At 44.1% G+C, this 26,440-nt stretch overlaps 1 protein-coding gene across 4 annotated transcripts; it reads right to left on the minus strand.

The window, feature by feature from the left end:
• Positions 1 to 24: 24 nt before the first annotated feature.
• On the minus strand, positions 25 to 26,422 carry LOC115615600 (solute carrier family 22 member 5-like). 4 transcript variants are annotated; one of them, XM_030503935.1, is made up of 10 exons: positions 24,179 to 26,419; positions 16,063 to 16,166; positions 13,668 to 13,822; positions 12,691 to 12,862; positions 11,642 to 11,768; positions 7,331 to 7,431; positions 3,992 to 4,206; positions 2,628 to 2,810; positions 2,117 to 2,252; positions 25 to 1,463 (listed from the first exon to the last, which is right to left on the minus strand). In XM_030503935.1, exons 1-10 carry the CDS (start codon positions 24,569 to 24,571, stop codon positions 1,445 to 1,447), a joined length of 1,605 nt encoding a protein of 534 aa, XP_030359795.1. In that variant the 5' UTR covers positions 24,572 to 26,419; the 3' UTR covers positions 25 to 1,444. The 4 variants fall into 4 exon arrangements, with proteins under 4 accessions (XP_030359795.1, XP_030359794.1, XP_030359796.1 ...); XM_030503934.1 differs by having other exon boundaries at positions 25 to 1,468; positions 24,179 to 26,417; XM_030503936.1 differs by lacking the exons at positions 7,331 to 7,431; positions 11,642 to 11,768 and having other exon boundaries at positions 90 to 1,468.
• Positions 26,423 to 26,440: the final 18 nt, after the last annotated feature.

A 26,440-nucleotide genomic window follows, 5' to 3' on the forward strand; every position in this document is an offset into this window, starting at 1 on the left:
CAGCAGAGTAAGGCCCCTAAAAGCTTTGGCTACAAAGGTTTAGGTTCTGTTTATTAAGTCTCAACAAGACAGAACAAAACACAGACAAATGCCACAAGTGAGAAATCTTTCACCATTCACATCTGTCAAAGTATAATCAGAATAGCACAAATGAGACTGGGTGTACAGATATATTGTATGTATTTAAAGAAACACAGGTAATGCCAAGGGTGCTCCCACGACTCAATGAACAATTTCTTGGCAGATTGTCAACAAGATCTTTTTCTTTTCTTTAAGCAATTTGAAAACAATTCACTGATTACATGAGAGTTAAGTGAAACAACAGACCTCACAGCAGTTGTAGTGTTGGCACTTGAGAATCGAGAGCCAGTGCTCAGAACCACGTTCTGAAGTCTGTTCTCAGTACATTCCACCATGAGGCAAATACAGTGGCATAGATTAACACAAAACATAGCTCTAAACATATTAATTGTGTGCGTGTGAATGTGCACGTGTGTGAAAAGCACAGAACAAGGACAGCAGAATTGTTTCCATCATCCAAATTGCACAGAAGACGTTAAAACAACGTAGACACAAAACTTCCACCACCAATCAAGGCAGAACAACCCCAAAAGACCACCGCTCCCCTCCACACAGAGACGAAACCTTTTGCATCATTTAAAGTAAATCCAGCCTGGAAGCAGGCCACAGGCAGGGCCAGATGTAAACAGCTTCACCATGCAGGTAGAGTTGAAAACCAGCATTGGAATCACATGAATTTTGTGAGCAAAGCTTCAGCGCTTACGAACAGTTTGTGCAAGACAACCCTTTCCATCTGTGCTGAGTGAGAACACACCAAGTTCCAATTCATTCTCAAAATCTTTCTTTGCATCTTCCTGAATTTGGTAACAAATTCAACATGTGCAAAGTCATTTGAGTGAGATCAGGGGCATGTTCTCATCACCTCCACTGTAATAAATAAGTTTCCTGTCCAGAGACAGAAGTCAAGGAATCAAACCCAATTAGCAGCTTTTTCTGGCAATTTTGACTCCTTGATGTGCATTAGCTGTGGGGAAGGGTCACTGAGGAATCCAGGTACCTGCCAGCCCTTGAACTCATTTTCAAGTATCTTTCAGTTGAACTACACTTAAAGTTACAAAGGATTGCTCAGATACTGTTCCATGGTACTGCTCTATTAAACCAGCTGTGGCTGACAAATCTCACTGCAGGCTATACACTACTTCTGCTCATATAAAAAGAGAATGTATGGAACACAGTGTTTAAATTAATAAATAAGGTTAAAATTACAGGAAGTGTTGCCACTAGCCCTTTCTAGAATGCATTTTAGAAGAAAAAGTCCATTTAACTTTCAGTCCACCAGTAAAGTACACAGGAGCTCCATCAAAACACTGTGCTTTTAAAGATCTCTGGATTTTCTTCTTCCTCCTTGGAACCCCTTTTGTTTCTAGATGCAGGTCTGTATTCTAATCTGGGAAAAAAAGAAAAGGAAATAAAGAAAAGAAGAAAGAAAAATCACTTAGAAAATAGATGGGGGACAGAGGAAAACATCTTTGATATCCTGAGCCCTATTTGACATTACAGCCTCCTTATTTCAATATCCTGTTGGCTGAAGTTGGACAAGTCCCTTTCTTACACAAGGTGTATGCTCATGTGCCACCTTCAGAGCAGTGGCAAAAGGCCAAAGGCTCTCAATGCATTTTTAGGTCAGTTGAACCAAACTGGAAGAGTTCAGCCCTCCACCAGTACTTATATGACTTTTAGAACCTAGGAAGATAGATTATAACCCACCAAGTGTCCTTATACCTTTATAAAGCAAATGCATTTACTACACTTTACATTAACTGTACTTTACTGTACATTTAATATACCTACATGCATTCATGTACTTTCATTCAGCCTTCAGACTAAAATGATAAATTTGGAGCGTAGATGTACAAAACATACACCCTTGGGAAGTGGAATCAGGATTCCAGCCAAGCTCTTTTGTCTTCAACCCTGCACTAACTGCATTACCAAAACCAGCCTCTCCCTTTGGCAATACTTAGGGAAGTCCATTCTTCTTCTCCACATAGAGAACAGATGTGTTAAGATCAGAGGGTGACACGGTGACACTTACCCTTTCACCAACAGCATTTGATCAATTGTGTCTGGAAGTGGCACACCATAGCTTTCTGGCAGAAATAAAGTCAGAATTCCTGACAGCACAGTCAGGCTCCCCATCAAGATGTAAGGCAGGAATCGGTCATAGGCACCTAGCAGAATACATTGAAGACAAACAAGCAAGCAAGCTAGTATCAGTTCTGAGTCTCTGATAATGTTTGTACCTAGGCACAGGGCTTTATCCATGCAAGATTTACGCCTTCAGTAGAAAACAAACCAGCCAGCCCCCCTCACAGTCTGGTGTTCAAAGCATTACGTTGTTATAAATGTGGGTTATGGAACTCAAGAGACCGGGAAACAACAGCTGGAAGAGCTGTCCCTGTTCAGTCAATCAGATTATGAGTCTTCAAAGCATCTCTTCAACAGCAAAGCCCAATGACCTGCAGAGGCAGGATACTGATGTGGGCAGAAAGCATTGCTTTCAATCCACCAGCATCTCCCCCACACACACAGAGTCATTAACTTACCAAGGTAAACGAAGTAAGGCGAGAGGATGCTGCCCAGTCTAGAGGCCATGGAACTCGCTCCAACTCCCATGTTTCTCACTACTGTTGGGTAGAGCTCAGCCGTGTAAACATAAACTATTGCAAAGGCAGATGTGATCCCAAATTTCCCCAACATCACCAGCAGAATAGACAGTGGACGAATATCTGAAATCAAAATGCAGTAAGGACTTCAATAAAGCTCTGACAGTTCATAGCCTCTCTCAATTCCATTGTGTTTGTGTAACTCCTGCCTAATTCATCTCAGTATTTGGCATCTTTTTTTCCTGTACATCTCTACAAGCATGGGTAACATTTTATGTTTTAATTTTTAATTATTAGGACTCAACATTTTAATTTCCGCTTGAGCATGGGGCTTCCTGCCAAGCAAAAAATAAGGAGAACAGAGCAAGAAGTGGAGAGGTCCTCTCAGATTTCAGATCCCTGCTACTGCTCTCTAGCCCTTTTTAATAAAGTGAACCAAGTTAAATGTTTGAAAGAAGTTATTTTTGGTTTCCTGCTCTGGTTTCTCAGCAACATTCTTAGCTGCAAGTCAATAATTTAATTATAGGAAGCTGGGTTGACTTTAACTGGGACAGAGTTGAAAATGCAAACAGATCGTATCAGTGTCCAATCGATTCACAACACATCTATTACCTACATAATACAAGCAAGGCAGCTCTTGTGCATTCTCTTGTTTATGCTTTGATTTGTAAACAAGTGCTAAGCAACAACAACCCCCATCATATTCCATAGCGTTATCAGTAATGAGTCCATAACCCTATTAATCTAACTGTCCTGAAGATACATATGGTTTGATATCCAATACATGTTATTTTGTCCTCCTTTCCAGTTGCCAAACATTATCTTAATTATTGACACCAATTCAGTACAAGCATCTTCGCCAAGCGAAAACGCTTCTACAGTGACTCCCTTGAATGTAACTGTTGAAACAAGCCATAAAGAGACAGTCATTGACAGCTGCTTGGGAAGCAAGTTCTGCAGACTCTTGGTAACCTCCTATCAAACTCTGGTTTGTCTAGTCCTGGTTTTACGCTTGGACCATACCAAGGCACCTTGCGAGGGATGTGCATGAAAGGCAAATCTGGACTACAATGCTAATCCCAACAGACCACAAAGCCAATGACCCACTTTTCAAAATGTATTTGAATTGACATGTTTTGTGAGCTCCTTGTGCAGCAGCACAGAGAACCAACGAAGAGGGACAAAGACAGGAAATGAACATCTATATTTAGTCCCCTCAGGACACTTTTCCTCCACATCTGCCCAGTGCAGGGTACTGCACTTCACCCATCGTACATATTTGAGATCAACTAACGATTGCATACGTGAAGGCACGAGCTGAATGAAGAGAAGAACACAGCCTCCCAAGAATAACGCAGCAGCCATTGAGTACCGTCGCGGGAGATTGCGAAGCAGCAGCCAGGAAATAATGTAGGCTGGAACTTCAATCACTGCCGAGAGGAAGCAGTTCACATAGACATCTCCATGCAGGTTAGGTGTGTCAAGAGACAGCCCAAAATAACCAACAGAGATGATCATCCTGAAAGAAGCGGAATAACAGGATCAGACAAATTTCTATTCTTCCTGAGGCTGCTGTGAACCTCTTTTACGTCTGTTAAGCACAGAAACCACTCTGTAAGGCAAATTCAGCATCTGCCAGATTCATTCACCTCTGAAGCAGCTAAAGCACTGACTTCAGAAACAGCAAGACAGCAACTTAACAGTGCTGATACATTTTATCTTTCAAGATGTTCTTGAATTCAAAGAATAAAATATATCTTAAAAGATTAAAAACATCCTATTCAGCATTACCACAATGAGGTAACTGCAGAGCTGTTGCTAGCCTTGCTGAGGAACAGGCCTACAAGCCCATGGTTTTGGGTGCTGGATGGTACTGCAGCTAGAGAGGTCATACTTCCTTTCTGATATCATTCCATGACTGTGTAACTGTCCACCCCACTCTTGTTCAGACCTTGCAAGGAAGCTCCACGAATTTGTCACTTTTAGACATCTCATTTGTCTCTGCTTACTGTGCTGATGGAGAGGGACTGACTACTTCTCACATATTCCTCCATATATCAAGCCAACCCTGGGAGATAAGTGATGACCATTACCAACACAGGGATACAGCAGTTCCTATTCCTAGTAGTTACAGCCTTAAACTGAAAGTCTGGACTACTGAATTTTACTGCTGCTGAGGCATACAGTAGCTTTTCATTGTTTACCAGGGAGCTCTGGGTGAAGAACACTGTTTTCTGGGTCATTACCCCATGCTTTGTGTCTAAATTCAGAGAGAACGAGTACAGCACCACGGCAGACCCAAACAATCCGGGATTCTCTCTGCCATGCCCCAGGCTGGCTGGGCAGCATCCAAGCCACGTCTGCATGGCTTGGTGCCTGGACTGATTAGTGCAGGACAGAGCCTGGTGGCCAGGAACGCTGCCACCTTAATTGTGCTGCTGCCAGATGAGAGCTGGCTCCCACACAATCAAGGGAAACACACAACTGGCCTCAGAGACAAATCCTGTCATGTCTTGGGAGATGCTGGGAAGAGAAGGTTCACCAGCAACACAAAGTAAACGAGGAAATAATGGGCACTGGAACAGGGCTTGTCCAGGTGCAGTGGTGGGTACAAAGCACTCAGCACTTCATCTCCTTCAGCATCTGTGTTAGAACAGAACTGGAGCAAAATCACTGCACAGCATGACATGAGTCACTGACAATAGATCAGCTCTTCCTCTGCCTCACTTCACAGGAAGAGTCTTCACGGTCCAATTGCTCAAAATAAGTTGCATTGTACCTGGTAAGGTATGAAGTCATACAGCTGAGGGTGACCCCCCGCTGCTAAGTGTGCCCTGACAGCTAAAGCTATTCTTCTCAGAAGTAGTTACTCAGTGTTTTCCTCAACACTGTGCTCCTAGGAGTTATTTCTATACACAATAAGGTGTGCTTGCTGGAACTCACTTGCAGAAGCAGTTTGCCTCAGCTTATCACATTGGCAGATCTTGACAGTTACACATTTTCTAGGAAAACTTTAGAGGTATTTACACATCCCAGGGTGAGAAGAAGCCAAACTTCCTCCTCCTGTTGCAAACCCAGCAAAGGGTTTAGTAAGCTTACTAAAAATTAACAAAACGTTTGGCAATATGTAAAGGTGATACACTGCTACCTACAACCACCCTCTTTTACAGAGCTTCTTTTACGAGATCTTTTGGTTCACAACTCAGAATATGCCATTGGTATACTGTGAATTGGAAAACACTGCTGTGAGTCAGCACATGATGCTTTGTATTTTGTGAAATCAATTAAAAGGAGGTCAGGCAACTGACATGCAAGGTAAAAACAGTGGGGAAAAAATGCCCAAATCAACTGAATACTTTCTGCAAGAGGAGGTAAGACTGTCTAAGTCAGTTGCATGGGTTTGACTCCTCCTCCTACCATAAAACTTCATTTGTCATGTGGTAAAAAACCCTCCAGCATATGGAATGGATCACATACTGCCATACTGCGCTGTTTCTCTCAGATGCTTTGTCCTACCACAAATGTTGTTCATTTGTGTTTTGTATTTGATTTCTACAACCACACATGAAAAATCAGCTGTGCCTAGGAACTCACTTCTGACCTACAGAATTCTGAGTAGGTCAGAACTCACTTCTGACCTACTCCATACAGATTAGGAGTAGGGCAGTCTTGATTCCCTAGCTTACTTCCAATTAAAGGTGAGAATCAGCAATTGGACTTGGAGGTAAAACAACAGTATATGGAAACTGTATTGATATTCTTGGTGATGGGCATTGGAATCTGGCTTAAATATTAGCCAAGTCATCCTTTGACCCAAAAAGCCACATCAGCTTGTATGCACTGGCAGCTCAGTGAACTGACCTCCAAAGCTTTGCCCCACTAAACACTGTTCAAAAAGGCAGCAAATAAACTTAGTTAGCCCCAAAGCATTTGAGGGACCTTCCTGGTTAGGACGCTGTAGGTACACGCACTAATTAAACCTCGCTTTTATAGCCTCTGGTAGGCTGTAAGTTACTCTCTCTGTTTTCTCTCTTCTGAGCAATTACAGCTTCACTGAGATTTCTGGTAAAGGAGAATGACCACTGTTTAATCCAAGTATGGCTTCAGCTAGTGCAAAACCCTGCTGAAGACGGCAGGAAGGCAGAGCAGCTAGCAGGAAAGTCTAGGGAAACCTCAGATTAAAACTTCAAAGGCAGCTTTATCCCTTTAAGAGACGATACAAAAGCGATGGGAAGATTCTCCCCCTAAGTCAGGCATGGATGTGTTCAGATCCCTGTAGTTCTCTGACTGGAGGACAGGGCATGACTTATTCCTCTTTGAAGACTTTGTTACAGTCAGAAGAGCATTCCCCAAGGCCCAATATCAGGCAGGGTTCCCACACATCATCGCCAGCTGATCTGATTCTGCCTCAGTTCAGGATATGCCTGCCTGTCTCAGAAAGGAGTAACAATCCAGATGTGTTTCTAGACTGTTACTGAGATTAAGAACCTACACAACCAGATTATTGTTGCTTCAGCCAGCAGGTCATTGGCTTTTGAGCTGGTTTTGTATGAATCTCTTCAGAACACCTCTGTGTTCAAAGAGCAGGTTTTAACAGTTTTGCTGCTTTTGTGCTTACATACTTCTGACCCACACTTGCTTACCAAATAATCACTGACATAATCGTGATAGTGAGGATATTTCGGGTTCTCACTAGATCCAAAATGGTGTATGTCTGCTGCTTCTGGGAATTCAGGTCTTGCAGCTGGAAATAACAAAACAAACAAAACCAAACATGGGAACATGAACTTCCTGCAAGCAGAATTACTGTGAAAATAACTCCCCTCCCCACAGCATATGCTGCAGGGCTGAAACAAGTGCCTCACTTTTAACCAAACTCATATAAGCCATAAGAGCCAACTACCTGTGAAAGTACTTGCTCCTCCCTGATGTAAAGGTACTTAAAATTTAGGCTGCAATGAGTAATAATTTCCTCTGCCTGAGGCTTCACAAAGCAACTACTTATTGTTACTTTTATACTTGAATTAAAAAGCAACGGCATCAATTCATGATTTATATGTCACTGCTGGCAGGCTCTTACATCCAGTTTTGAGCACTGTACCTTGAGGATCATGCAGATCACTGTACCTTGACAAAAGGGATGAAGAGACATGTGAAAAACATGATCCGTAAAAGCAGAGGGTTTATTTAGGGCCAGAAGACCAAGAATTGTCTTCAAAGACCAGCAAAAGAAGTGACAAACTGTCTGCAGTGGACCTGGAGGACCAGGCAAGAAATAACAAGATTAAACTGCAGCAGGACAGATTCAGTAAATGACTCCTCATGCTGGACCACCAGTAATGCACTTAAACTGAGACAAACCGGCTAATGAGTTGAAGAGTCCCCATCGTTATCTAGCCTGGTTTTGAGATGATCTTCTAAGAATATAAGCAAAGAAAGGCAACAAACTTCTCTTTTCCCCATGAAACTTTCCAGCTCCTCAGTATAAAACCACTTCCATGTAAACAATGCAAAGATACTTGTCCATGAAGCACGTGAACAAGTTTGGTGCTCAATAAGATTGTAAAAATGGAAAGAATTTAAGATTTTTTCAGTATCCTCACATTTAGGCTCCTAACAAGAAGTAACAGGGACAGGCTTTTCAGAATATATAAAAGGTGATTTAAGACAAATTCCATTGATTTTAACTATCAACTCTGATACAGCAGAAGAATCATCACAGTTTTCTAGCCATGTCATATTTTGCTATCACAAAAGATGGTATGTTTTCAGGATTTATCACAGCAACTCACTCATCGGTTTAATGGTATCTTTAACAGCCTTACAGCAAGAACATTAACAAGAAAAGAAACAACCATCCAAATGAGCATCCTGAGCACTTTATCCACCTCAGAATTAAAATGAAGAAAGGTAATACTGAAGTATTTTGGCACTTTTTGAATTGTAAGCTGCCAAGCCAACACCTCACAATACTGAAGTGAAGATTTCTTTTTCCGCAACTAGAAGACTCACTCTTGCCTGACAGGCCTCTATTAAGTGCAAGCACAATAAACTGTATACACAGATTACTTCCTCTCTTAATTTTTAAAGTCAGCATGACCTGAGGATGTCAAATTACATTTCAATATGCTTAAAGACTGAATTGCCTTTTGGTGGCACTGTGTACTCCTTTGTGGTATGTGCAAATAGTTACCAATAAAAGTAAATTATCATTGTAGCTACAGTAGAGCGCAATTACTCATAACTTTAAATGTTTCTCAACTCTTTCCAGAGGGTCTATCGTACCATCTTCTACTCTATTAGTTCAGCTTACAGTACTTTTTTCCCCTATAAATATCAGGCTGGTTCAGTAAAAGTAGATGCATGTGTTGCAGGACACAACACACCAATAAAGAGACAAAAGCAACCATTAGTTTAACTTAATTCCTCATCAACCTCTCTTCCATATTCAGTTAGTGATGTTTCTTTTGGGAGGCTAGTTGCTGGACACTAATTTGGGGCCCTTATCTCTTGTCCCTCAACTTAAAACGTACATTATCTTCTCAATGTCTTGTAAACTGTATCTGAGCTAATGGGAACATGAAGTTTATGTAATCCCTGCAGTCAGGTGAAAATTCTTTGTGTGATATTTTGTTCTGACCTGGAGGGTATACCAGCAGTCCCATGCTTGTGCACACCCAATTGCAGTGTATTTGCCTTCATAAATCTTTGTTGTCTAAGAAAGGCAAACAGTTCTTTATGTTTGATAGCTTTCCCTCTGCCTGAAGCCAAACCTCCCACCAGTCAGCTTCAGTCAGCTTTGCAGCTCCCAGCCTTTCTCATAAGTCACATGATCTTTTCTAAGTACTCTCCAGTTTTGCCACTATTTGTTGCCAAGAAACCATCAAACAGGAAACAAAAAAAGGAGGAAAAAAACCCCCCAAACAAACCAACCATTAAACAAAACCAGGAACAGCAAAATTCAGTCACAGCTGATGAGAAAAAAAGGACCCTGGCTTTTAGCAGCTGGATAAGCAGACAACGCAATCCCTGACAGAACAGGCCAGAACAAGAAGCTAAGAGAAGAGCAGGGAGGTCAAAAAGATGGTTTGAAATAAAACCTATCACCCAAACATTTCTACCTCCCTCATATGGGATAATTCAATCAACCAGCCTCTACTTGTGCTCTGCAGCTTGTCTGCGACCAGTCACCAGCTGGAACCTAACTGGTTTTGAAACCTCTGGAGCCTCAATGCTGCAGGTGCTGCTCCCCAGCTGCCCGGGGCTGAGGAATACTCCAGCCATGAGCTGGCGTCGCTCCTCCATCCAGAACTCACGTTCTGAAGGCAGGAGGGCTGAGAGCCAGCCAGATTCCTGAGAACCTCTCTGCAGCGTGAATATGCTTCCTGAAAACTCAAGAGGCTGCGAGCCTCCTGCTTCACAGCTCTGCAGAAAGCAGGCACGAGAACAGGACAAACAGACCACTGATGGAGAGAAGCTCTGCACTGATTTTTTGTCCAGGGCATTGCTTTTACCTTAGAAAGTAAAAAGATGGGCGGGAGTTTTGCATTTAAACAGTGCCTGTTCACTGAGCTAATTTTCCTTTGAGTGCCAGAATGTTAATCTGTGTTTCTCAAAGTTAACATGCAATGATTTATCTGTAAATAAGCACCATGAACTCCAGCCCATCCTACTGCAGAAGTCAGCATTTCCCCTTGTCCAGAGTTTCCTTGCCCCTGTCTTCTGCTGCTTTGTAATCCAACCCCATTCTTAGATGGCAAACAAATCAATATTTCTTTTTAAGAACAGGAGGTAGAGGATTCCAAGTACAGTGACCTTAAGCAGATGTTGGAGCCAGAGCTAATTTTCTGTTCTCCTGCCACAGCTCTGGCAATGGGTGAGTTTTCATGGCTACAGCATGAGAAGAGGAATAACAAAGGAAAAAACCCCATGTTCTGATGACTATCCCAGGAAAAAGCTCTCCTCAGAAGGTCTGGGTTCTCCTGGCATTCTCTCTCTGTCCCAGCAAAGCCAGGATGTCTGTCCTACTATCTACAAATCAGTCTGTACAAACAGTTTGTTGGTCCTCAGTTAACTTCAACCCAAGCAAAGCTGTTTCAATGTCAACAGCAAAACCCTGCAGCTCAGTGGATAACCATCTGCCTTAGCCTGGGACAGAGGCCTTGAAAAGCAAGTGAGCATACAAGGGATTGTCACATAAATGACAAGACAATACCAATTGTCAACCAGAACACAACTGAGCAACTGCCCAGACAGGTTCTACAGATGTGCCTAGAAAGATGCCATTCTCCTGGATTATGCAAAAAGTTTGTCTGTCTGACCTTTGGAGGTCATGTTTGAATGAGTGTGGAACTGCTTTTACACCTTAAGGTCACCAAACAGCTCAGACAAAGAGGAGATACCTAGAGGAAACAAGAACATGTTGGAACAAATAGACGGGGAAGAAAAGATAAAAAAGATACTGCTACCTACTCCATCCTAACAGGGCTTAAGTTCTGCTTTCTTTAACATGGAGTAAAAATTGGAATTGAATATGAACTAGAATAACATTAATTCCAGTGCCACTCACCAGGATTAGTCCTGTGTTAAGATTTACAGAACTATATTACGGTGTGCAAGTATAAAATCTATTCAGTCCTAGTATTCAGATCATAAAGCAAAAGGTATGTCAAATTCATTACCTTCCCCCAAAACTAGAATTTAAAGGAAAAAGGTGGCTGTAAACTGGATCGAAAAGAATGCATGTTGGCATTCCCATGGCAATGAGACACCAAGGGCTTTGCAAATCTTAATGAAGCGGGGAAAGGGTATTCTGCTTTTCAGGAAAAGGATGACCTTTTACCCATCTGAGAAGTATGTAATAACACTGCAGGGATAACTCCATTCATATGTCTGGAAATCAATCACTTTACATGGTCATTAATAGGTCCAGTGGATGGCTAAATCAATCTTACATCACTCGGGTGCAGTATCACATCTGGGGCTGTAATGCCGTTCATTTTTGCAGCCTTTCGGATGATATCTTCTGCCTCCTGAAACCTTCCTTGGGATATCAGCCACCGTGGAGATTCCGGAATGACCCTGTAGAAAAGGTTCAGAGTAACAAGCACTGCTGCAGGCACCAATACACATTGTTTCAGGCATGAAGATATCAAAACCTGCCACATCTTGCAGAAAGTAGAGCAATGACAACAGAAATCAGGTTTACAAGACCAGACTAGCACACTGAACAAGAAGAGACCAAAATGTGTTTGTGGGTTTTAGAAGTACTAACGAAATTAGCAATGACTCAGAGAAAAAAGAGCAATCAAAACCTTCAGAGTGTGGGAAACTGTAAAAGGAATTCAGAAATGTGACTACACAAGCTGCTTTCTGTATGTTAAGAGGTGTATCCTTGAAGAATAACACACGTAAAATTAGTAACTGTAAATGCTGTCACATGAGGGCAAGTCAGAAAGCAGAATTCACCAGTCATTCAATTCTGTGAGAAACTGGAGGGAACCACAAATGCTAGTAAGTGAGGACACACCACCACCGTGTGGACTATTCGAACTTTACATGCCACCTAGAAGTATTTGACTAAGGAGGAAAACACGGAAGTCTCACAGATGTGAGTACTGATTTGTAGCTTGCCATATCTACGTCACCCAAGCATTGCCCAGCTTCCCAAAACAACTGGTTTCTCCTTCTGCCCGTAGTTCAGGCCTACTCATGGATTTCAGCTCGTGCAGAAGGATGAGTGTTACTGACTTTTTCTTTATTTTCTCTGTATGTGTACCACTTCATTTTATAGAAGCCTACAGAAACTGAAGAGTGGCTTCTCAGGCATGAGTTACATCACCCACAAAGCTTTGGACTTGCAGCTGGGGTGAGTAAAGGACACAATGCCCATTCTTCACCTGCCCATTCCTGAATTTCATTGGTAAAGATTGGTTGGAGTCTGGACCTTACAAATCTGCAGACAGGACGTGTTAAAGACTGAAGTCTTTTCACTTATACTCACCACCAGAGCGGGATGCAGAGCAGCCCAGGTAAAGTGAGCGCCAGCAGCAGCATCCGCCAGTCCCTGATGAAGTAAGCAAACAGTGGCAGCAACATGTAGCCAAATGCATAAAATATGCAAACGCCCAGCGTGCAGAACAGCACCCGGATTGACTGGCCAAGGATTTCTGTGCCTGTTCAAAACAGCAGAGGGAAGGTCAGTATTTAACCTAACAGCAACCATATAACGTACCAAAAGCACCTCTAATAACTGGCTTTGAAATACACTATATGGGATAGTTATAGTATTTAGTGCAGTCTGCTGCCCAGTTTTAGAGGCACCACAGATCTGCTTCATGCAGTGATCCTGCATCAACCCAGGTAATGATACATAAAGCAGGAAGAGAACTGGGCCATACAGTATTTCTGTGGCTTGAAGTAGCTAATACTTTTCTGGTTTTGTCTTCTTAGAATCTCACATTTTACTTGAGGAACTAAACCCACCTGACATACTGCAAAACATACTGCATAAACGAGTTCAGGTCAGGTTGATCTCTACAGAGAAAACAGCTTCTTTAAAGAATAATTCAGAGATGCCTGGATTAGGTTCCTGACCTGTATCTCCTTCTAAGACTATTTTGCTATTGGCCAAAAAACCTCACAGTTGTTTGGTGTTCACATATTTTAAATCAATCAGGCATTTAGGCCCCAAAATGGACAACAGAAATCCCTGAAAAATCATGTCTTACATGTCTTACCTCTCCAACTAGAAGATGAACTTTGTTTCAAATAATATTTTTGCCTTTTTAGGATGGCAAGCCACAGAGTTAATTCAGTTTGTACCTCTATCGACTGGAAACTACCAAGGAGAGGACGTGTGGTGACAACACACTTAACAGCACTGCCTGGCAAACAAATCAACCCTAAGCCAGTACTGAAAAGGAGCAGGAAAAGCACAAGAGGAGAGAACACACACTGTGCCCAGCAGGACTTTCATACCAAGAACAAATGCTGCCACGTAGTTGGAGATCTGTCCCATGCCGACCAGCATGAATAACACTGAAAACATCTCCCAGCTGGTAGAGAAGACCTGTATGAAGCTGAAGCCAGTCTGCATTGCCAGAGTTGCAAACAGCACATTCTTCCTGCCAAACCTTCCGTGGACAGATTAAAAAGGAAGAAAAGATATTATTATACAACAGCATAAACGAAATCTTCAGCAACAGAAAAATAAGATTACTCATATGAATTCTCAGGGAGATACAAAACATCTGCAGAAATCAGAGGTTCAGGAAACATGACACAGGCACAACTATTCTAAATACATTAAAATATCCACTGGCCAAGAGAAAGTAATATTCCAAGGGCTGCTAGTCAAGTTGCCTTTAAGCATATGGTGGGACACTGTTTTTTTCTTACTGATAGGATGAACAGGGAATAAAATCACCAAATTATTTAAAATGCAAGAGTACAAGATGCTCTTTTCCTAAGAGGCACACAGCTCATGACACAGAGCAGCATGTTACAACACACAGAAAAAGCAAGCAAGCTTCTAAAGGAGAGGTAAACCTGAGGTGTGTAAGATGCTGTTATCAGTAGAGTGAGCCCATGCTGCCATCTTCATTCTTCCTGGTAAAAAATGAACCAATTTAAGGGACTTCAGCAGTTCTATTGATGAAGTATTAAAGAAAAAAGGAAGAAAAAAGAAATTAAATAAATTAAACCCATCAAGCTGTTGTAGGAGTCAGTGCTGATGTCCTGTGAGAGTAACTGGATGAGCTGCACTGATGGTCTCCGTGACTGTGCCTGCCGAGGACCTGTGTCACCACGTGAAGGACCTGCAGGAGGAGAATCCTGTGACTGTGAAGGTGGGAAGCTCATGGCTTTTGGCACCAGGAGAACTGCTCCTGCTTCACCTGTTGGACAGTCACCATGTAAGACACTTGGCATCCTTGTAGAAAAGGGCTGAGAGCTCTTTTGAAGGAAGCGCTTGAGCCCTGCAGCAGCATCAGGATGAAGTGGTGGGAGACACCTCATGGTGAAGGGTGGAAATGTGAGAGCAGCCAGAAGGCACAGAACGCTGCCTGGGGATGGATGATGAGTCAGCTGAGTGCTTATGGGTTGGGACTAACAGGCAGACCAACACTGGCATCGCTGTGGGTGTCTGCTGCAGTCCACGGGATCAGAAAGAAAGAGGCCACCTTCAGACAACCACAGGAAGCCTTGTGTTCAAAGGCACTGGCCATCATGGGGGGGGTTGAAGGACAAGAGCCAGGAGGTTTTGGCATGTATCCATGACAACTTCCACAATGCAGATGACTGAGGAGCTGACACAAGGAGACACTGCTGGACCTCCAGCTTGCAAACAAGGGAGAACTGTTTGGGGACGTAAGGGTTGGAGGCTGCCACGGCTGCTGGCTGTGCAATGATGAAGTGCAGGATCATGAGGGAGGAAACAAGGCAGAACGGAGAATCACTGGGAGAGTAAACACTGGCCTCATCAGGGATCTGCCTGGAAAAATCCATGGCACATGGCTCTAGAGAGAAGTCCAGGAGAGCTGCTTGGTTTTCAAGGATCACTGCCTCCAACCTCAAGGTTGGTCCAACCTGATGAGCAGGCAACCACGCAATGGCCTTGAACGATGCTACAAGATTCGTGGCACAGGGATTGTGTTTCAAAGAAATATAAACTCTACAAGTGAATCTGCAAATCAGAGGACCACATACTGTTCTCTGACAATCAGGAAGACAGCACACAATGTACTGCACAGCACATCCCAGGGAGAGTATCAGGAAAACGGAGCTTTAAAAAACCAAACTGTCAACATCACGAGAACTAACAGTTTCTTCCAATTTATTAATGTTTGTACTGATAGACAAGAAAGCCTCGCTTCTCTGGAGTACAGCTGAGCAGCATTCATGCTTTGAGCTTCCACACATGCAGATCGTTGGATTTAGATGCTGCATTTGATGATGAGGAAGAGAAGCTATGGGTGTTTACAAAGAGAGTTTTATATCTGACCTCAAAAAAGGGAAAACAAGCCTCAGAAATCCCTCTGATCATGGTCCAAAGTAATTAGAAGAGAATATCACTAATCTGATTTTTCCAGATGAAACTTATCTCCTACAACTGTTCCTGGCACAAAACCAGTTTGCTGCAGGCGTGGTTTTGCTGAAAAAAATGAACAGATAAAGATAACCCCCACCACCAATCTTTGTGCCATCCTGTTCTAGTTCAGGATGTGTTCTCTATACACTCTGTGTACATTCAGATTAGACAGTCACAGAATAAAGACATGTTAGTAGTTGCAGACAGACACAGGAAACTTCACATACAGAATTGCTCACAAAACAGCATCAAACAGAGCCAGCAGCTCTGGTGTATATACTTTACTTGTCTGAGAGCTGTCCCGATATGAAAGATCCAAGCAGGACACCCACAAAGAACAGGGAGGTGCTCAGGGGTCCCTTCCAGTCATTGTCACACACGAGATTCCACTGCAGGGAGAGAGAACATGAAAGTCTTCTGATAAACAGGATTTCCCCTCCCTCCTAAAAGCCTTGACCGAGCCTGGATGAAAATGTGCCCTTTGGACAGAAAACCTCCACGAGAGGAATGAGTAACTAACCTACCGCAGAGATGCAGCTCCAGGAAAGCAAGGGGAAGGGATGCCGGGCTGCAGAGGCCACCCACCCCAAGCCATCAGCTGAGGTCCCAACACTACCTTCATGTGTGACCCATGTACCTTTCTTACACAGGGGATGGCTGGGGCATTTCCCAGACATGTATCTGAGTGATGGTAACTAATAATTTCATAATACGCTTGGTCCAGCTCCCTTCCAAAGGCACTGAAGCCCCTTAAACCACTGCAGTTCTGCTGGGTTTGGAAGGAGTGAGAACAGACCCCAGACTTGGTTTCCCTGCATATAACGAAGTTTGCCATTAAAAATGCACATTTCCCATTTAAGAGAAATTGAACTACAGGAACAGGAACACAGGAAAAAATGCCTCTTCCTCCTTTATCGCATTTTAATATGGTTTTGAGAGAGACTGGAGACTGTTCACTTCTCACTGGGAACTAACTAACATCCATTATAATCCTTGGAACACAAATTGGAATACACACCAAACCAACCAAGATCTCCAAAATGAAAACAAAAAAAAGAACAAAATACCAATGTGTTTATTAAATGAAGACTGCGATAGTTTCAGTCTCCTACCCACTTCAGCCCAGTGTTTTTGGAACAGCACTTGTGTTATTTTTTCCATCTATACCAACAGTTATTATTGAAAGAATTTTAATCACATGTTGGTTACCTGGAGGAAAGAAGCGTGTAAATAACAGAAGAAAGCACAAAACGCAGCAAGGACACCTCGTCCCACACCCCACTGTCCTGCTGTGACTGGAGGAGTTTCCAGAGCTCCTGCAGCCCCACGGGAGGAGAATTTGGAGGCAACCCATGCTTCTGATGCGTGAGGCCAAACCCTCCTGAGCCGAGTTACACAAACTGCTCCCCCAGGGTCCCTTCTGATGTTTTAGGGATGGAAACTTTTAGGTTTTAGTCTGTACTAAAAAGGTTGAAATAAAAATACTCACCCAACGATTAACCCCTCTTGCCCCTGATTACAAATAATTAATACAGCGTGTTTTGCTCTTTATTTTTTCAATTTGTACTGGAAAGTGTTTTGATCTGCCCCATAAGAAACACAACTTCCGCGTGTCCCAGCTCCACCATCCACCTTGTCCGTGGTCTCACATGTGGAAATGTCGCCGTTTCACTTTGCCTGCCAGCCCCATCTCCTTAGCATTAAGCCTTTGCCTCCAGGAATCTTACAGCCCCCAGTCTGGTAACAGTTCACACCACAGCTACATCCCAGTGTATGTTTTAAGCTTGGAGGATCACCAAAACCCACACATTGAATAAACAAAACCAGCAGCGGCCTTCCAATCCCAGATTCCCATGGCAAAACTCAACTGAGACACCACTTACTTCCATGGAAGAGCAGCAGTTTGGAATTAGAACTGGAAGTTCTTATGGAGGTGAATGATGCTCATTCATACAGGCTGCACTTTCGTTGCATTTGTGTAATTTTAGCTGCCAATCCTTACACTGCCTTATGAATTCATCTTATCATTATTATTTTTTTAAGGTCATGGGAGCAAATAAAATGCATCTTTCCCCAATGTATAACTGTATTCAAGTAATTTCTTAACATTTCCTTTGAATCATCCGATTGTGGTTTCATGTCTGAAAAATCTCTTACTTCAGACTTCATAACCCTCAAAATTATTCTCGCACTTACTCCCCAAACCATTCCAGCCTCCCACCACCTGAGACACAGGCACCAGCCCTCCTTGCACTGCTTCAATAAACCCTACAACACCATCAATTTTACATCATTACAGAAGCTCCTTTCAGAATTGTGGCTTTCTAATAACAAATTCATACCACTCGCATAAGGGATTTAACTTGCTATAGTTATCGATATCGTCTGGATTAAAACCTGCAATTAAGATTTATAATTAACTCTGTACTTATTCCACAAAAGCTGTACTTCGGTACAGATTAAGGAATGTTTGAGCAATTCTGTGATGACCACAGAGGCTAATCCAGCCAGGAAGCTTCAGTAAAATGGATCTGGCAAATTGGAACTACGCAGTGAATGATCATTACCAAATTCATACAGGCCAAAGGTTCCAGTGGTTATCACAGACCTACGCATGACGACGCTTACCAGGAAAACAAATACCATGAATACAAATCCTGCATTACTAAAGACTTCCCTACTCACGAAGAATCATCTCTGCAACAGCCACTAGAGCTAGTCATCTTCAATCACAGAACTAAAATCTAACTAGCCAAGCATCTAGCTCAGCGATTTATAGTCATTACTAAATAAGTCATTATTTTCCAGCTGACCACCTTGTACTTGTGAGTTGGCATCTCCATCTGTCTTACACCCTGTACTTTGGCACAAGGCTGTGCCACACTTGGCTTTCCAGACACTGATGTGCTTATGCCCATTAACAAACACTTTCTTCAGGCCACTGAGGCAGAGACCTGCTGGGAAGAGTTCATGGTAGTAAAATGTTTTGCACTGTTCTGCCAAAAGCTCCTTGCATCGGCAGGTGGAAGCATAGCGATTCTTAAAATGTGGCAATGATTAATTACTAGCTTGTTTTTCTCTCCACTCTATTAAAGCAACATTAGGGGCTGTTATGCTGAAGATCACTTGAACCAGGCACCAAAGTGAACTTCAATACCAAATTTCCAAGAGAAAACTGCCTTGGTTGTGCAATACCAGTTATATACAGACTCCACGGATGCACGACCATCAGAACAAAGGGATTTTAAGGTCTATTACCTCTTGCCCCAGTAAATGAATGTTGAAGTCTTCAACTTTTTAACAACTCACCAACAAAGTTCATGCTATTGCTTGTCAGTGAGGGTGGCATCAGCCTTCCAGAACCGTTCTGCAACCATTCCCTTCCCTCAGCTGTACATTGCCCAAGAAGTCACTGAAGCATCATTGATAGAAGACCAGTGTGTCCCAGCAGTTATTGATTGAATTCTGCTGCTGCCAGTGCTGTTTGGACACGGTATACCATGACCTAGTGCTCTAAAATCATGTGCTATTTTCATTTCTTAGTATCCTTCGAGTTAGCCTGCCAGCTCTAATGGCCTTTGCCCCAGTGAATGAGATAAGATTAACCCCAGCGAGGTATCGGGGGCTCCAAACAGGAGAAAACCACTTCAGGTTTATTTCAAAGACCAGCTACTGCTGTTGCAAAGCATCAAGCTGCTGAACACTGGTACCCAATGCTCTAGGCATGGCACAGAGCATCCTCACTCCATTTTATTACAACTGTAGAAGAGGACATCCTCTGCTGCAGTTTAATCTTATCTTCTTACTCGGACAGCTTGTGCTGTAGCTTCTTCCTGAAGAACTGACCAGGCTGGGGTGATGCCTGTCAGTATTCTCACACCTACCAGCAATAATCACTTATGCATTGGAGTCAAGATGTGTGGTGGGATATCCACCTCTATAATGGATTCCTGGTTGATACCAGCCACTGGTGAGGGTAGGTGAGAAGAGGCGACTGGTAGAAGACCTGAACAAGAAGTATTATGGCAGGTTCAGCTACAATTACACTAAGCAGCATCTGTACAACTGTGTCAGTCTTGCTAGACCAGCATTTCCTGCACTCTATCATACACCTTTCCAACATGCAACTGAACACTAATATAACTGCTATCAAAAAAGAAAACTTCCCTACAGTTTTCACACAAACCACAATCAAAATGCAGACTCCAAGATGAAATATTTGAGTTCTTTAAACTGCAAACTGTGAACAACATTCACAGCCCAAAATAACAGCATCACACTAAAACCGCAAGGCAAGTTCAGGCAGACAGGATGCCACAAGGCCAGCTGAAGATACTGTTGTACCACAAGTGAAAAATACTGTTCCTCTGTGTTCTCCAGACACTTCAAAACCTGAAGGGGTAATTTCCTATGTGCAGGCTCTGCACCCACTGCACTTGCAGAGCACCCCTTGCCTTGAAAGGAGAGCTGGCACCTCATGAATTACTAACACTAAATCCCGCAGTGGCTCTCATCCAGACACCGATGCAGCTCCCCCACCTCGCTTCCATTTCACTGCAATTGTATCACCTTGTAAGAGATGGCAAAACAGGAAATAACAGAATTCTAGCTACTAATAACGAGATGCCACCCTATGTAAGCATGAAATTTGTTCAATATTTTTAATGCATCATAACATGGAAGTTGCAAGTCTAATTATAGGGGAGTTCTTCAAAACATCGTCAAGTCCTTGCAATAGCATCACAGCAAAGAAATATATACCAAATACACACCAGTACCAAATATGTTTGGAAAGTTACAAGTACTTGCAAGGCCACCACCAATATAATTTAGGACCTCACTTGACAAAAGGGTGTTTCTCAGATGAGAGAGAACTGTTCCTCTGCAGGAGCACTCCCACTTCCCTAACAGCATTACTAGAACCCTGAACAAAGATGAACTGTGACAAATACAACAACTTCAAGAGCCTCACTCCGTTACACCCCTGTTATAGAAGGAAAAGCTTTATAGGAACAGGAATTTTTACAGCAACAATACCTGGAGTCCTCCCACTCCTTTATTTATTTACTTTTAAGCTGTTTTCCTCTTGCAGGGAATAACACACAATTGAAAACTGAAGTGGGATGGTCCCATGTGCTAATATTTTCTTTATAAAATCAACACGTGAGCAAGAGTTTCTGAAGCCAATCCAATCTCCTGTACTCTCTCCTACCACTTGCTTCTCCCTGCAAGTAGAGGCAGGTTCTTCAAAAACAACCTCACAGCCTCCCAACTGAGTACTCAGGAGCTTTGATTCAGTATCTGGTGTTGTTTATACCCAAATAAACATACTCTGCTTACTTGAGAGCTACGAGTGTTATTAAACACCCTTTCCTCTGAGAATACATGTGTATATTTCAAATACTTAGAAGCTCTAAATGTGCTATTAAAGCTCATTATCGCAATACAAACAGAAGTCCGTACGTACAAAATATACATTCTGCTCAATTTCTCCTCTTGTTGTTGTTTTAAGTTGTTACAGAGAGAAAACCTGCACAGAACAGGAAGGGAAGTGACAAGTATTTTATCATTCCAGTGCAGAAACTTAACTACCCCTCATACATCACATTTTTGACGTGGCTGGAGAAAGGACAATGTCTAGCATGACCTGGGATTATTTTGGTAAAGCAAAACAATACATCCTTCTGCCTTCCAAAGGGTGAACATGGAAACCTCTAGTTCGACAGCTGTACCACAGTGCCCATTTGTGTCATTCCAGATGTCACCACTGCCGTCTCCACTTCCTTCCTGAAGGTCTGGCATAACCTGCTGATCTCCAGCAGGTCTGACAGCACACCAGGGCACTTGAATCTCTGGTGTGCAGGGAATGGAAACCTCTGAGCCCTCAGATCTGCCCAGAACCTTCTCTCCCTGCATGTCCACACAGGACAGAGCACCAGCCCTGCGCCAAGCCTCAGGACTCTTGGCAATTCCCACCACGCGCATCCTTCCTCTGCCAAAGCCAGTCCCTGAAGCTTGTAAGAGCACAACAGGCATAAACCACAGAGCTCTGGAGCACGCCTCCTGCCCTGAACTGATTTCAAATCGATGAACAACGGGACACACCTTTAGAAGTAGAGGATGAACACGTGTGTACAAAATGTGCCTGTTTATGTTTCAGTATGTAAGAACTACTCCCGTATGGACTAAAGTGCTTTGACTGCTGCATCATCTAACGTCTTCTTATTATATCGTATTTCTAGTCCACTCATGCTCTTAACCCCACTGCTCAATTCTATTCCCAGTTATTCAGTATAACCCCATAACATATCAGACTGGCAGAAATTAGCCTTTTCCCTTAATTACCCCAGGTTTTATTCCTTTTTATTACCACATAGGAACTTCTGTTACTCCTACATTCTTTTTTTATGGGACTTATGGAGGAATAAGAGTGACACAGATGGCTTCTTGAGCCAAAGCAAAGCTCTTCTTATCCCCCAAGCTACAGCATTTCAAGAAGTAAAAGACAGAAAGGGATTTTGTTACATGGGAACTGGTTAAATACTGCAGACAGGCTAATAACAACCTTCTGTTGTTAGTCTGTGTGAGAAAAGGAAGTGTCTCTTCAAGCGAGGGGGAACTGAATGTTTTAAATCTCCCTGAAAAGCAGAACTATAAACGAGGACTTTATCTAAGAGTCGTGAGACATTCAGCAAAAAGCTTTCTTTAAAACAATTCTCCCTTCCCCCTCCCAGCGTTGGCTGTGGAAATCTGGGACAAAGGTCCTCATGATTATTCAACGAGTTCGAGATATGCAACGAAACACAAGATTGGTCAATCATAAAAGCAGCAGCACCAAGCCAAGAAATGCAACGAATTTAACACCAAAAACCTGCAAGCATGCGAAAGGCCACAGCTCTTGCAAAACTCCCTCAGAAGCATTAATAAAGGGAAAAAACCCAACCCCAAAACTGCCTCAGTGCATGATGTCTGGGCAGACAAACATCACCTCCCACAGACACGGAACATCTGCCAAAACCAGAGCTGCCGGGGAGCCGCAGCAAAATGTTAGCTCCTGTTTCTCATAGATTATAGGACTCCTGGACAATACTCTTGATAACTCAGGATGTTTTAATTTAGACCAAGACAAAGCTCAGTGAAGAAGCTCCAGAGACAAAGCACTGGCTGAAACTACATCTAAGCCAAGTGAAACATTATAGTAAGGCACTCGAACAAAACCTGCATTTCACCCGTGAATGGAATTGCCCTCAGAAGATGCCAACTGCCTTACGCTGCCCTAAGAGCAGCTCAGCCCTACACAACAGTGCATTTCAGCAAGGAGCAGGGTCTAGAGATTCAGAGCAGCTTTCCTCTCAGGCAGCTCTTTAGAAACAGGTGAGACGAAGCCTTGTGGCATCACTCAAAGCCCTGCTGCTATGCGTGTTCAAGGGAAGTTTCCAACAACTCCAGTGCCACCATTCCATGATTCCCTGTGCTGCCACAGCTCCTCTCCCACACTCCCTTCCCCACCCCAGTCCTCCCGAGGAAGACTTCTGTGCTCAGGTGAGCTTATGTTCATTAAGTGCTCACAGCCATCACTATCCAAACAACCCATTTTGCAAAGCAAGGAATAACAACAGTTATAGTTCCAGCTCTGTAAAACTTGTCCACAGGCACAAACAGGCAATGGGACTGTACAAATGGTTTGTAAGCCTTCCGAAACAAACCCCAACGAACCATACACATCTTGAAATTCTAGTATTCCTCAAAATCTATTTCCTTGCGCTTTAAGTCAATCAGCACGTGTGAGTCCTAAAGCTTTCACCTAAACCTAGAGGGACCATTGGCACAGCTTCAACTGTGTTGGCTGACCTGACCACAGGCTTGACCCATCGGGTGTATTTGAGCAGAGGAGACCATGACCTGTCCCTGCAGATGAATGAGGACATCAAAGCAGAGGGCACGGCCAAAGCAGAGGCATCGTGGGCACACAGATGAAGTTCAGTGTCCTTTTGGACACAGCATCATGTCAGGGTTCCCCGCCTGCTGCATCATGCACAATGCAGGTGACTTCTACTGCTTATTCTTTTTATAGAAGGAAAAAAAACAAACCCTGTTGATCTCCCGAGTCCAAAGAGACCTCTCTGAATCACCCAGAGAGTACACCCACTATCCCTGCACTGACCCTTGCTCCAAGCCACTTGCACAGGTACCAGATGAAGCCCGTTCAGCAGCCACCGCACATGTACCAAATGCGCTGCGCTTAGAGGCTACTTTTACAAGTGGAAGCGAACAGAAGATCTCACAATAAATTCATCCCGACAGATCCATCACCAGCGCGATGCCCGGGCAGGAGCCCGCCCCGGCACTACCATAACCCCGCGCCTCCCCTCCAGCAGCCCCGGTCCTGCCCCCCGCGCACCTCGGTGACGATGGTGGAGTGGTAGACGTCGCGGCTGTACTCCCAGCCGTCCCGGCACGGCTCCTGCTCCAGCGACTCCAGCTCCACGTCGGAGCCGGGCCGCAGCCCCAGCGCAGACAAGTTGACCAGCGCGGCCAGGCGGTAGCGGCGGCAGCGGCTCGGCACCGCCTGCCCGCCCCGCAGCTCCAGCGGGATGCTGGCGTTCAGCCACTCCTCGCTCAGGTTGGCCCCGCTGGGCACGGCGCAGCGGTGCTCGGGGGTGCCGGCCATGAACACGATGGAGAGGCCGTTGAAGCCATTGGGGATGATGCTGGCGCTGAGCAGGAAGAAGACGAGGCGCTGGAAGCGGCCCCACTCGCCCAGGAAGGCGGTCACCTCGTCGTAGTCGCGCATGGCGAGCTGCGGCCGCCGCTACCTGCGGGCCGGTCTGGCGCGGGCAGGAAGCGGCCGCCCCGAGCCGCCGCGCAGCCCGGCGAGCGCCTCGCCATGGGCCGGGCCTCGCCGGCGGGGGAGCGGCCGGGGGTGGGGTTTGCAGGCGGAGGCCCCTCAGGTGGAGCCGGCCGCTGACTGCCGCCGCCGGGGAGCCGCTGCCGCCGTCGCCACCCTGCCCGGCCCGGCCCGGCGCGGCAGCCTCAGCGGGGGCAGGCGGCTCCCGGCATGCCCTGCGCCCGCCCGGAGGCGCGGCGGGGGCTCGGCCCGAGGCGAACCAGGGCAGGCGCCGGCTCCAGCGCTCCGAGCCCCGCCGCGCCTCGCCTGCAGCCGGGCAGAGACCGCAGGGAGAGGCCGGGACTGGCTCCGGGCAGCGCCTGGGCTTGTGTTGATAGCAAGGGCTGGAAGAGGCGAGCGCGGTGTGCCCCGCGGTGCACAGAGCGCTGCAGGCAGGAGCGCTGCCCGCCAACGTTGGGCTAAATCCCATTCCCGACCAGGCTTTTTTGGCTGATAACTCCACCTCTAATTGATAAAAGCCAAATGTATAACTTTTACAGCATTTTTGAATGCTTCTGTTTAAAAGAGCTTTCTTTCCCTGTTGGGATCACCCGGGTGTGAAAAGTCTCAGAAGTGTGAAATAGACATAATAGAAGTTAAACCTCAAACTCATCCTTGAGCTTGGTTGGGGTCTGGATATTTTCATACATTATGCGTAATAAGTACATTTTAAACTACCTTTTTACACTTTGCCCGAAGTGTTAAAGTGAGGAGTCTTCCTCTACAATTGCACTCCACACAGAAAGCAGGTTATACAATGCCAGTGCACACTTTTATTACCATGAAGACAGAAGTGAATGAGTGGCAATTACTACAGTTCATATATGCTTTAGCACATCCAGTTAACCAGCCCAGGATCAAAGGTTGCACAGAGAGACCCAAGGTGACAGTGGTGACAGTTGAGATGCAGTGCAACAGCCCGTATGGTCAGTGGGAGCAATCCTGCAGGTGCTTCCCTCCTGCCTTTCCTGCTGAAGATTGCAGGGAGAAGCTTAAATAGCTCATAGCAATACATTTAATTCCTGCCAACAGCTACTAAACCAGTGCTGTTTTCTTCAGCTTTACAATTAAAAGAATAGTAACTGGCCAGAAACTGGCACTCCAGATTCACCCCTGTTGGGCTCTTCCACAGACCATTGCTCTTTGGGTTTCTTCAGAAATCCCCCTGTGAGCCTGGGGAAGATACTCGCAGAGTATTCTCCTTGCAAATGCTTCATCAGTGAAGCAATCTCCTTTTCTTGTTTTTTACCATGCTCAGGCACCATAAAGTCTTGTAAGAACATCATGTACTTTTCAGAAAGTTATTCCACTACTGTGAAAGATTTTTCTTTGTTTAAATGTGTCATTAAAAACACTAAAATGTGACACCAGCTTAAGATCAAGTAAGAAAAATGAGACCGATTAAAACAAGGTATTTAAAACAAAACCCAACACAACTCTTTCTCTTATTTAAAAAGGGAAAACTAGGTGTTAAGTTACCAAGGAGTTCACAAGTACAAAAATATTTACCTTTTAGAAATACCCAAGCCTCCAGTCATACAAAATAAGTATCAACTTAACATAAAAATCTTCATAAACATATGACCACCTCTGTTTAACCAAGTGCTCAAACCTGTCCCACGGTGATACAAAGGCTTTGCTGACAAATTTAGTTATGTCTAAACAGCTATTCTATAGATTAACTTTGTAGTAAGTAAAAACAAGAGATACTGCTCAAAAACAAAGTAAAAACAAAGTAAAAACTAAGTAAAAACAAGAGATACTGCTCAAAACCAA

Source organism: Strigops habroptila, chromosome 12, assembly GCF_004027225.2.
Source record: "Strigops habroptila isolate Jane chromosome 12, bStrHab1.2.pri, whole genome shotgun sequence".
In the NCBI taxonomy this organism is placed as follows: Eukaryota; Metazoa; Chordata; class Aves; order Psittaciformes; family Psittacidae; genus Strigops; species Strigops habroptila.

What these genes read in the sequence shown, in the direction of transcription:
- LOC115615600 (XM_030503934.1), bottom strand. Translation starts at nt 24,571, where the DNA reads ATGCGCGACTACGACGAGGTGACCGCCTTCCTGGGCGAGTGGGGCCGC. An exon ending in TGATACTGCACCCGAGTGAT is followed by an intron (nt 7,432 to 11,641) that starts GTAAGATTGATT and finishes TGTTATTTCCAG; the next exon opens with CTGCAAGACCTGAATTCCCA. An exon ending in CAAATGCTGTTGGTGAAAGG is followed by an intron (nt 1,469 to 2,116) that starts GTAAGTGTCACC and finishes TTTTTTTCCCAG; the next exon opens with ATTAGAATACAGACCTGCAT.